At 33.3% G+C, this 13,042-nt stretch overlaps 1 protein-coding gene and 1 long non-coding RNA gene across 4 annotated transcripts; one reads left to right on the top strand and one right to left on the bottom strand.

Moving 5' to 3' along the window:
- The first annotated feature begins 1,014 nt into the window (after nt 1-1,014).
- On the top strand, nt 1,015-2,791 carry LOC102582580 (uncharacterized). Its single transcript, XR_368366.2, has 2 exons — nt 1,015-1,844; nt 2,457-2,791. It is a non-coding gene; the product is annotated as an uncharacterized lncRNA (long non-coding RNA).
- A 343-nt stretch (nt 2,792-3,134) lies between these two features.
- LOC102581587 (5'-nucleotidase SurE) lies at nt 3,135-9,581 on the bottom strand. Of its 3 annotated transcripts, none has more exons than XM_006360740.2 (11): nt 9,383-9,581; nt 8,523-8,617; nt 7,825-7,889; nt 7,406-7,449; nt 6,276-6,353; nt 6,020-6,173; nt 5,162-5,341; nt 4,303-4,362; nt 4,106-4,220; nt 3,874-3,922; nt 3,135-3,555 (listed from the first exon to the last, which is right to left on the bottom strand). In XM_006360740.2, exons 1-9 carry the CDS (start codon nt 9,523-9,525, stop codon nt 4,110-4,112), a joined length of 930 nt encoding a protein of 309 aa, XP_006360802.1. In that variant the 5' UTR covers nt 9,526-9,581; the 3' UTR covers nt 3,135-3,555; nt 3,874-3,922; nt 4,106-4,109. The 3 variants fall into 3 exon arrangements, with proteins under 3 accessions (XP_006360802.1, XP_006360801.1, XP_006360803.1); XM_006360739.2 differs by having other exon boundaries at nt 3,135-3,545; XM_006360741.2 differs by lacking the exons at nt 3,135-3,555; nt 3,874-3,922; nt 4,106-4,220 and having other exon boundaries at nt 5,141-5,341.
- Nucleotides 9,582-13,042: the final 3,461 nt, after the last annotated feature.

Genomic DNA, 13,042 nt, shown 5'->3' with positions numbered 1-13,042 from the left:
CGGACGAAACAAACAATCAAATTGGACCAAAATATTTATAGCTAAAAAAAGTGAGAAAATTATAAAGTTTCCATAGGAAAAAAAATATAACTTTTGAGATATTAATTACAACAAAATTTCTATACATTAATTTGTTGTCTAACCAAAGAAGGGAAAGAAAGGTTCATTTCACTTGCCCTTTTTTCTTCGATCCTTACTTTATTTCATTTCCTTCTAATTTGTAAACACAGCGTAAACTTTTGTTTGTTTATTATTAATTATACTTATGTCAAATACACGTACCATCCCAGTTTGCCATTAAAAATATAAACAACAAAATAGTACATTTTGCTTATTAATTATTTTATGTTCCCTTTAATGACTCTTTGATTAAGCCATTGACAAGTCTTAATTAATGAACAAAACTTTTGAGTCATCAAAACTAATACTTAGCTTGTTATTGTGACAAAGACTAAACTCTAAATGGAGCAAATGGACCAATAGAAGCTCAAAACTTGAAGTAGACTATTGAAAAAATATATTTCCTTATAATGCAATTAAGGGACCCCTCTAGAATAAAGTTTCTCTCAACTTAAAAATTATTATTTCATCATTACAACCAAGTCCCCTCGTGTAACAATTATGCTAAACTATTTCAGGAAAACTATATTCCAATATCAATAATTCAAGATGTGCTTGCAAGTATTTGCTTCTTTTTTCTATTAACATATACTCCAAATGTTGTTTTATTCGAGAGTAACTCAAATAACAAGTCATAGTATTGTATACTCCATTTACTATTTGAGAACACTACAAGAGTAAATATCACTTAACTTTTTTAAGAAAAAAAAATACATACCCAAATTTTACACCTTCAGTACTTAATATTGTATTATTTATATATTTGTAAAAATCATGTTAGAAGTTTTATTTTCTATGGTTTCTTTTAATTGTTTTAAACTATTAATGTCCTTTTATAATTTTTGTGTTATTATACTATGACATAATAGATTAAATTTTAAAGATCCATAAGGCTTACGCCCTGTGCTAAGTAAAACACCATGCCTCACACGCCCCTACCTTTTAAAACATTGATACTCAGAATTCTATCTCCTCTCATACTGCTCTAAAAATCGCAACAATGTTCTGAAACTTGAATTTTCATATGGCCGTAGCCGCTACTCTTTGGGTGCGCATAGGTAAAACCTCCGCTCTTATACAATAGCTCGCAAACCACGCAGGAGAAGTAACTCGCGCTAGACAAGCCCGCGGCTCCTATGAATTTTCATTGGCTTTGTAAAATCTTGGATGAATTGTGTCACAAAATCCATGCAACAACATAGTGAAAGCTTAAATTCCCCAAGGACAAAGATTACTCTATCAAAGCCCGTCTTTTTTTATTTCCCAAATTCTGCAATTTTCTAACAAATAAGTAACTTGAAGAATAAGGGATGTCAATTTAGGGAAAGAAATGAGATAATAAAGAAGAGGGGGTCATAGAAAGTGTAAAAAGTACAAGTGATTGGTAGAGTGGCAACTTCTTCTACAAGGAGAGAGGTATGATAGAGACGTAACACCAAGTGAAAAAATTGTGAAAGTAATAAAATGTAATGAAATGAATGCATGATTTGTCTACAAGGCATATAGCAAATGTTTACAAGGATAGTGACCCTAACTTCACCCTTTGTCTAAGCAAACTAAGACCCCTTTTCTCTTAGTGTGTGTCTCTCTTATTTCTCACCCCCCATTCATTTTTACCTACCATGAACTTCATCTATTCCCTCTTTTCATCATGGGATGGCTTCAATCCCTCTTCTCTCCATTGAAGAAGCTTTGGTTTCGTCTTCACTCTGCTCCGAAGAAGAGTATGTCTTCCATTACTTCTATTTATATTCTCTTCACTTTTATGTAGTAAAGTTTTCTTTTGTCAAAGAATTTGTATGTATACTAAGATAACTAGCTCTCATTAGCACAGACGGATCCTGAATCTAGACGTTGTGAGTTTTGGGATGTGTTACCTCCATTCTTAGTGTTTGCATGTATATAAGGTTCAGAAACATTAAATTATGTCAACTTTAGGAACTCATTGTTGGATCAGCCACTGCTCCTTCAATGTCAAAAGCTCACATCTATAGAATCAACATTTCCTTCTTGAATCAATCTCAAGCTAATTTTGATAGCTGAAATTCAACTGTTCTTGAATTGGAATAGTTTAATTAGCCATAACCCTTTAATTGCTTAGGGGAATAAGCCTTTTCTATTCTTTTACTAACTAATTGTGTACCGTATTCCATTCACCCTACGGTTGAGAATTAATGATTAGTTGATTCCTTTTGCATCCCTATATGTTTTCTTTTACAAAACTCTAGTCTTGCTTAAGAAAAATGTAAACTTCTAATTGTATATTCTTCATCTATTGATCAACAAAAATGTAACTTTTTCTCTTGTACTAAACTTACTTATTCTTGATGTTTCAGGAAGAGGGATATATATACTCTACGAGGATGTTAAATCTTGCCCTTGTGAAGATGTTCAAGTGCTTTGGTCCATACTAGTGGAGTCTCATCCACATTCTTTGCCACCACGAAAATGAGGGTCTTTACATAAGCACACACAGAGGGGAGATTTAATTTACAGTCACATGTACATATATATCACACCACTTTTGTCCCAACATAGGGTTTCTTTGTTCAAGTTTTCAATCTTTTGTGAGTGAGGTCCATCTGAAAAGTCTTTAAATTATTGAAACTTATGTCTTTCTCTTGATATTGAGTTGTACATTCTTCAAAATGTGGTAAATATTTATAAGTAACTTTTTATGGGGGTTGAGCTAGTGAATAGGGGATTGATAAGAAGGAAGAAAAAGAAATCATACATAATGGAATTGCAATATTAAATGCTCATAAGAGAATCAAAAGTATCTATTCCAAGAGGATAGAAAAGTTATTTTAAAGTAAAGTCTCATTATCTTATTTTCAATTTGTTGCCCTGTCAGTTTCAACAGTTGATGAGTCGACATACTTACTAGTATATTATTAAATAAAGTTGACTTAAGGGCTAAAGTAAGGATGTTATATTGAGATGTGATTGCCATTTCGACATACTTCTTGATACTTTTGACTTAACAATTATAGTCTATTGGCTAAGGACAAGTCTGCAACCACCAAACAGTTTTATCATTAAACAATAAACACATGGTAAACCACACCATTTATTATTCGATTCCAGATTTGATCTCCTTAAAAACAGGCAACTTATATTTACTTCTCCTTTACGTGTGAAACTTAAAAACAGGGCAGTATTACAAATTTTATGATCTTAGTAAATGTCTATGAAACATAATAGAGGATATCTTGCAGAAAATGAAATAAAGATACATCTGAATTCTAACCAGGGAGAGGATGCCCACATTGAAATGACATGCAAATGCACAATTCCATTCCGTGCAGACTCATTTAGGCTTCTTGAGTCCATTTATCTCATCGATACAAACTTTTTTTGTTGTTGTTGTTGAGGAAACGTTTCATCTCTAAAACTTTTCATCTGGCAAATTGATCAATGATAACCTACATAATACTAGAGCAAGTTCAGACACAGATTAACCACAATGAAGAATATAATCTTCAGAAATGAAGACGAAAAATAATCAAAACAATGAAAAGCAGTTTCTTTTCATTTCGGAGGAGTGTGAAAGTAAGATAGTACAATGATTATAACTTTTTGATTAGTGAAAGGTATTTTATTGATGTGCAGCAAAGTGCTGCGAGTGTAGACAGGGGGGATAGCCACATTACAAGAAAATAAGAAACAAGCTCAAAAAATCAATCATGGCTTTTGTGTCATTTGCAATTGCCAAGTTACACCATAAAAAACAAAAGAGAAATGCGTCCATACTTGATGCTAATTACTTATTTCCTCCTGCTTTCAGATATTCTTGAGTTCCCTGCAAATGAATCACAATGATCATAACTTTGTCCTACTTAGTCAAACTTTACGGCAAAATCAAACTCATAGAAACACCAGCTTCAGTAGCCAATTGAATATTATTCTTAAGATAAAAACGGATGATATACAACTAGCCTTAGGGTCACATCAGAATTGGATTTCACTTGGAGGACCAACTTACAGCACTACAAAGCAGAGGAAGGGTAATGATTAACAACACTGGGCAGCCAATTCTGAAAGAATGAAACAGCATCTAGCTCTGCTGGAGACAAGCCGCCAAGGGGTGTGACAGTAATCTGTGATAAATAACAGTGAAAATAACAATCATAGGTCTTTCTCATCGAAGAACTAACAACCATATAAAACAATAGTACATACGTATCCTTGTTGGAGAGAACAGTAGTCTGTATCACCATTCTCCACTAGAATTCTCGTAACCTAGAAAGGGAAGAGTAATATCAATAAATACTCCATTAAAACCTTGTATAAATTACTTTTCTGTTTTTCTTCTTTAACTCTCAAAGAATTAGGAACAAACGAAAATCCAGTATGTCATACAAAAACAGAGTAGAATCTTTCAAAGGGATATTTTAGTGAAGGTTGTCTGGTTATTTTTAATAAGGAACGGTTGCCTGGCTTTCATAAATGCTTGTCTTGTTGTAAAGGGGCCCCATGAGGGGGGCGGGGGGGGCTGTGAGATAAGAATGTTAAAGTGTGTGACCATCTCATCTAAAAGCTTAAGCTGTTAGAGAGAGCACACTTTTATTAGTTAATGATATTCTCAACACCCCCCCTGCCCCCTCACGTGCATGCTTGATTCTTTTTCATGGACCAAGCACGTGGAAATTCTTTTTAATTTGGGTGGCGGTGAGATTCGATCCCAGGACCTCTGCTTGCTCTATTACCATGTTAAAGTGTGTGACCATCTCATCTAAAAGCTTAAGCTGTTAGAGAGAGCACACTTTTATTAGTTAATGATATTCTCAACACCCCCCCTGCCCCCTCACGTGCATGCTTGATTCTTTTTCATGGACCAAGCACGTGGAAATTCTTTTTAATTTGGGTGGCGGTGAGATTCGATCCCAGGACCTCTGCTTGCTCTATTACCATGTTAAAGTGTGTGACCATCTCATCTAAAAATTTAAGTTGTTAGAGAGAGCACACTTTTATTAGTTAATGATATTCTCAATAAAGGATACAACAATTGAGCAAGCACCTATAGTGAAAGGGATCATACTCGTCTCTTAAACAGTAGATGATCCAATGGTGCATTTTTTAAGCCTCTAGCATCTATACTTTCTGATGAATTCGACTCCATAGTCATTGTGGACAAAACGTTTCCTCCTTCTCTTTCAGAAGTAACTTGCCTCCATCCCATTCTCATAAAACTTTTTCCTTGTCGGGTTAGACGGTATCCCTACGAAAACCAAGATAAACCTTTTGATGAAATAGTTAAGGGTCACTGATAACAATTTGTAAAATGAAGAATTCAAGTTTGAAGATCCACCTTTCATCAGAGGGAAACTCAAGTAAAAATAGACAAGCGTTCAAAAGAAAGCTGAGCCAGGCACATTATGATGGCTTGACAGTTGGCAATGTGTGTCTTATAACTTGTAAATCAAACAAGGAAAACCACAATCCTAGGGAAGCTGTTTATTTACAAGTACAATTTAATAGAAATGTATAGCATATAAAGACAACAATGAAGAGACTACTAGTCCATTTTTGTTTATACAGAGGAGACATTTGGTGCAGTTCGTTCAAAACTACCTTGTCCATCCTTAACTACTTCATTTATACAGAGACCGCAGTGACTTGAAATGACTCATCTAGACAAGCTTCAGCTGTCAATAGAAATCTCAATGAAACAAGAGTCTAACAGTGAGTGAATGAAGCAAAAAAATCTGACTGCTGACAAGGCCACAAAGAGATTACATACATGAAAAGAACATCAAGGTGAAGACCAACTTTTACATGGTACTTTGGACAATTATGGAGACAGGAGTAAATCCCAAGATCTACATTTACATTAAAGTTCCCTTTTCTAGGTGATTGTCTATCCTAAACAACAAAATCAAGCTAGCATTAAATTTACCTTGTGATTGACAACATCTGTTGGCACATCAATATTCAGAAAGCAATTCTGGGGATAGTGTTTTGTCTTGATTTCAGCCAATATAGCACTGATGATGGGTAAGCAAGCTTTAGCAGCCAGAGTGAAGTCATTAACATTGCTTTTTCCACGAATCCTGAATTTAGCAATCCCAAGGAATAAGGAACAAGGAATGAAGAACAAAATCAATGATGCACCAAACAATTGTAAAATTTCTGGAGTGTTCATCAATGCATACCAATTATATGATACAGACACAGCAGGAATACCATTGAAGAAAGCCTCCCTAGCGCCAGCCACTGTACCCGAGTATACTCTGAAAGGGCACAAACTAATTCATACATAAGCAACTACAAAATTACATGGTTGTAAATATTAGGAAAGTAGCCATAGTTGCTGCTATTCTGTGGGAATCCCAATATATGTCCTTGTTTGTTCAGAGTTTCTTTTGATGATAACGGCTCCTTTTCAATTCTATGTGATCCGAGGTTTGCTTTTTGACCTTCAGTATTGGAAATGGCGCTGTCTCTATTTATCCTATTGGAAATGGCTCTGTCACTATTTATCCAAGGCAAAGTTTTAACATTTCATGTTAAGACTCAGATTGTAAAATTAAGATGAAGTTTAAGAAGCTATAATTCACTGCAACTTTATTTGATTAAGATACCCTAATCTATTCAGCATTTATATTTTTGGACCAGTCACTGCTCCACCTCAGGTATTAAACTTCATGTCCCGAAGTCAGGTCTGTACCAAAACTCCAAAAGAGCAAAAGAAAGAAAATGACACTATTTCCTATGAGCCATTTAAGTAATCAAACCGAATTCACTCAGCTGATGGAGCCTCGCCATCTAGGACCAGCAATATATTTTATTTGTAAAATTCCTTTACATTTAACATTTTGACTTTACTTGAGTTTCAATCATAAAACTAAATTAACTTGAATAAAGCATTATTCTTCAATTTTACATTTAGGAATCATCTAAAAAGCAACAAAATAATGCAGGCTGACTGTGGATTCCACTTGACCCATATATATATATATATATATGTGTGTGTGATGTGCTCAATTTTTAAAATAATGAAGAGTTATTAGACCAAAGGTGAAAAACCCAAACTTGGAGAACATAGGATAATAAAAGTCATCTTATTTAGAGTTAATACCTCAAAAAAAACCTAAACTATCCACGTTTTGTTATTTTAATACTTAACAATGGTGGGTGTTGTTGTTACCTCCTGAACTTTAACATTTCTTATCTAAGAAACCCTGCAGTGCAAGTGGCATGAAGAGTGGTCTCACTCTCTTTATAGAGTGTGAGAGCTAAATAATAGGTCAAAAAGAGCATCTAGTGAAGGAAATCTACTAACATGTGATAGCCGCAGTTGTCACCCATATTAACACCACTGATAACCTGAAACCATAAATTGAGATTATTGCTAGAGTGTTCTAACCATTAACTTCTAACTATGCAACGTCCCATGGAATTGACACCTAAAGCCTGCATGGATAAATTAGTAATCGAGATATAAAGGAGATAGAAAACTTAAGTATTGGGAATTTGGAAAATCTCCCTGTAAGGTGCCAATAACTGAACTCTAAGATGTCATGATGAGGAAAGGGGAAGCAATAACTTAAAAAGGCATTTTAAAGATACAAGCTAAGGGAAAGAGAGTTCTATGTGTATGTCTGGATGCATATTGCTGATGTTCTTCTTTTTTCCAAAGAGAAATATAATCAGAAGACTTGTGAGTAGAAGGAATATCTTGGTTAAGAAAAGTTCAACTACCAGATCAGGTACTGAAGGGAAAAGAGCTTTAGAGATTCCCAGGGAAGTACAGTCTGCTGGAGTTCCTGTAAGAAAGAAAAGAAAAAGGAAAAGGAAAGGGAGGTCAACATTCACATCTTCTTCTATTACTTCAAATCAGGAATCTTGAAGGATGACACCTTAAGCAATATCATGCTCTCAGTTGAATTTGATTGACCATTTCTGGTCCAGTATCCCATGACAGATTCCTGCTGAAGAAAGGTTCTAAGAGGACGTGTCAAAGAAAGCTCTACTGTCTAAAATCTAAATTACAACTTTCCTAAATTAGATTTCTCTGTCTAAAGTCAAAAGATTATGTTCATCAGTATAACATCTATTCTAATAGAAAATAAATAGAATGCCAAATTATGTGGCATAATCTCATAAAACCTCAAGTATTCCAGAAAGAAAAGAGTTTTTCATAATTCATATATAAAGCCAGTAAGATCTCTTCGTATATTTGTCACTTCAATTCCCATAATTGTTTGGTATAGAGGTACATTTGATTGACTTGTTTCGTTCAATCCTGAGGACCAACATGCCATAGCAGTAGATAAAACAGAGGGCAGTGGCACTAGAACATTAGAGTTAATAATCCAATAAACTTAAAGTCAAGTACTCCAAACCCCAGGGTCAGTCCAGAAATCTAAATTAGTAATTTGTTGAAGATAACAACCAACCTGAAACTGCAAATGCTGTAGCTCCGCTGATGTCAACTTGCTTAACAGAAAGGGCATTACGCCAAGTAATGCTATGACTAACAGCTGACTTTTCACTGAAAGTAGTAATAAGCACATAAGAAATAGCATGTCTTAATTACTTAATTCAAAATTGTTATCTGTGCAAACAACAGATTTGGCGACAAATTACAATCTATAAGCATAAGCAATCAACTAAAAGCCAGTTAACTCCCAACTTTAAGATTATCCAACAGTGTAGCTGGACAATAAAGCATCCCATGCTTCATCTCTGTAACTTAACAGTATAATTCTTCATCCAAAAAAAAAAAACAGTATAATAACTTCAATATCCTCCTTCCAATTCAGGTATGTTCCAAAACTACGTCCAATTAAACCATTATACATCACAATTTCACATAGAGCAATTTTAGACAATCAGACTAATCTTTGTTTGCACTCTTCCCCTTTAACCATAAAAAATAAAGCGCCACAGCCATACATCGTTAGATCAATATTTACCTACTTCTATGTACACCTCAAATATCATGCTATGTCATCATGCTAAAACACTAAATTTAGGATGGAGTGGTAGAACTCCCTACACGCCAATAAAAGTTCGAATTCTCTAATACACTCTGCAAATTTGAGAGATACCTAGTTTAACTGCCCATACCTCCCAGAAAAGGACTTGATCATAGAGACAAATTTGCAGGAGGCAACCGAACTAAGAAAGTAAACTTAAGCTCAACACTAATAGAAGTTTCCACATTTAAATAGCAAAAAATATTAATTTAAAAACAGTATCAACAGGTGCAATTAGATGCAGGAGACGGATAGTGTGTGTGAGAGAGAGATCATACGAGTCAGGAGCACAAACGAGGACGTGAAAGCGATTGGTGGAAACAAGCAGACTAACTAGAGCTCTCAATCCCGGCGCATCGATTCCATCGTCGTTCGTCACTAACACCGTCGGCCGATCGCCGGCGACGAAATTAGCCTCCATTTCTCTTCCCGATGCTTTCGGTTCAGTTGGAATGCAAATTTTTATATCTTTTTTTCTCTTCTGTATAACAGTCTGCAAAAGGCTGATTTACTTAAATAGCCCCTTTGTGGATAATAATTATTTTTTGGTCTATTTTGAAAAGATTTTTGTAATATAATTATGGGTTACACCAATTTACTTGAATAGCCCATTTGTGGACATTGATTATATTTTGTTCAACTGAATTTCTTAATAGAAATATATTGTTTGAGTAAAAATTACTTAATTCGACGTATTTATATTTGAGCTTATAACTACTCCCGCTAAAAATGAAGAATAGGATCCAAAAAAAGAGATGAAGTTGGTTCAGTCACTCTAAAATGCCTCTAAAACTATTTCATACTTTTTTCAAGAATTAGGATGAAAATTGATCTCATCAAGTATTCTATTATACAATGTGAAGATATTCCACAAATCAATCATAGAAAATTTATATCAGTTATAGCAACAATTTTAACATTTTGAGATAGTTTACGAATTCAGGCTATGTTTTAAACATCTCACCATTAAAAGTGGCTATCTGATGTCAATCTACCTGAAGAGACTACCTTTGTGTTTCTGAATGAAACCAAGGCCCAATGTAGCAAAGATGGGGAAGGCCCAAAAGTGAAATTTGGCTTTTCTTTCTTTTCCATCTTTTAATATTTTTCGACTTTCATACCACAACAACGTATCCAGTATAATCTCACGAGTGGATTTTAGAGAGGATTATGTGTCTTGCCCCTACCTTGTGACTTGTGAGGATAGAAATATTGTTGTTTTTTTAACTGACTCAAGTAGAGCATAGCCAAAATAGTATTAAGAAAAGTAAAGAAGTGAAGAAATTATGTAAGAAATAACAGGAAAAAAATAATAGCAACAACAAATACTACAACAACGGTCACTGAAGTAAAGAAAATAGGGGAACTTTCACATATAGCCACTCAAAAATAGCCTAATTACTCTCCATAGCTATAGTTTGATAATTACAATTCGTAGCTACATGTTATATGGAGGAGAGAGGCGAGCGAGACTGGGAGAGAGAGGAGAGAGGCGAGAGAGAGGGGGCAAAGAGTGGGAGAAAGGTGAATTGTATATGTATATAGGTTAGATAATTGTATATTATACATATGTATTTGTATATATGGTAAGCAAGATTGGGAGAGGGAGGAGAGAGGCGAGCGAGAGAGGGCAGAGAGTGGGAGAGAGGTGAGTTGTATATGTATATAGGTTAGATAATTGTATATTGTACATATGTATTTGTATATTCTGGCGAATTATACATATACAAACGTGGCAAATTATACAAACTCAAAGTCAGCCTGCATAATTAATGTATAATGTTAGTCGTGAGTGATAATTATAGCAAATTATAGCTATGATGAGTAATTAAGTAGTATAAGTTTGCTTAACCGCGTAATTTTCCCAGGAAAATAACATGTACTAATTTATTCACTTTAGCCGTTTTCAATTTAGATGGCAATGTTTAATTAATTAATTTAATACTAATTTAACCTATATACTCTAATTGTGGTAATATTAGTAAAGTTAATGGTTGATAATTAGTTAATTACAAAAAGATTACAACAAAATTCTATCTTGGTTGTGTAAATTGACAAATAATTTGGGATAATTTTTTATAGTATGGTGGACAACTAATATGAAAGTTGGGATGGAAGGAATACTTGTCAATTTACAAATTCAAGATAGAACTGACAACATTTTTTCCATTTTATTTTTGCAATTAATTCTTTTTTGAATGTGTAAAATAAGTTTAATTTGTAAAGTTCCAAAAAAGTTTCTTAAAAGATAAATTAGTAAAACTGTTCTTTTTATTTACGATTCCTTGAAGATAAACAGAAAAGTGGACAACTAATAAGAGACGGGAAATATTGGCTTGGCATGTGATTAATCAAGTTTGAAGTCACCAATATAAACAATTAAACATATAATGATGTCGTACGGATGAACACTAAGTACGGATATGACCTTAATTAGCATATACATGCATATAAAACACTTTGATAAGTTCTAGATAAATACACTATGTCATGATTAAGTATAACATATGTCACGGATCCATGTTTCCTTGTATTAATATTCCCTACTATCAGTTGTCAAAATTACACCCTTCATCGAAATAAAATAAATTAGATTAATTTTATAGATAATATTACTATGCTAAGTATATTATTGACCAGATCTATACTAATTACTTTGTTGTTAATACTATAATATATATGGAGTGTTTGATTTGAGATCACGATATTTAAAAGATTTTTTAAAATTTTTTTGTGTCAAGTTAAAATAAGATAAATAAATTAAACAAAGAGAGGAAAAGTTTTAGACCTTATCATTTGATTTGAAACAAGTTATGTTGCGCGATAATTGAGATTCTTTCTATTTGATTTGTTGTGTTAATTAAGATTAATCTACATTACACAATTTATAAAAAGAATTTATATGCTTACAAAAATATCCTCCATCTTAATAGTTTAAGGAGGCACTTCAGGCGTATTTTTGTCATTTTCATTAGTAGCTTCAAGTTCAAATATAAGTCATATGTTAGTTCACAAAATGATTAATTAATGAACATATTACATTTTCTTCACCTAGTTAATTACGTTCACAAGTCAAGATCATATGCTTCGAATAGACTCAATTGATGAGTCACAAAATTGATGGGATATATAATACTATTTTATGGTATAGTTTTAGGTAGACATTATGTTGAAACTATTACAACTACCTTTTAACCCTCATAAAAATGATATCACATTCGGATAATATTATTAAGAAAAGATTTCCTAATGTAACTGATATGCTTCATAATTCTATTTTATATTATATTGGCAAACTTTTAGACAAAATTTACATGGATAATGATAGAGCGGCGGATGAGATGATAGGGATGTGGAGATAATTAGCGTGACACATCACTTATTTTTTCATACTTTCGTCATAGAAGTCATTTCTCGTTGAATTTTTTTTTCTCAATATTTTGGTTGATTGTCTTGATTATTGTCATGTAAAAACATGGGGTCATGTTCGTTACATTTGCTCCATATCTACAAGCTAAATCCCATGTGTAATGCTTCCATAAATAAAGTACATTTTTTTAGTCAAAAGGTAGCAATTTTATTTTCAAGTACTTATAAGTACCTTGTGGCTTTTGGTGAAAAATTAATAAATTGTGTACCTAAAATTAGGTATGATATTTATTGAATGATTTGTTAGGTTTGTTTTAATTTTGATGAATTAGGGTTGTCCATAGTCTACTAATTTATAGGCATGATGGTATTGGTTTTATGTAACCGACAATATTTTACAAATATCTCAGTTGATATGATATTATTTAAATTTGAGAAGTGAAATACAATTTTTATGGTTATCGAGGAAATAAAAATTAAAGATCAACAATTTTGAGGGGCAAAAATTAAAAATTAATACTCCAAAATAAGGACATCAGTGTGAATGAGCCATTTAAAAAACGTTTAGG

This window comes from Solanum tuberosum, unplaced genomic scaffold (assembly GCF_000226075.1).
Source record: "Solanum tuberosum cultivar DM 1-3 516 R44 unplaced genomic scaffold, SolTub_3.0 scf00334, whole genome shotgun sequence".
NCBI lineage: Eukaryota > Viridiplantae > Streptophyta > Magnoliopsida > Solanales > Solanaceae > Solanum > Solanum tuberosum.
Note: the sequence above shows the minus strand (reverse complement) of the source record. Positions and strands in the feature narration are given on the sequence as shown.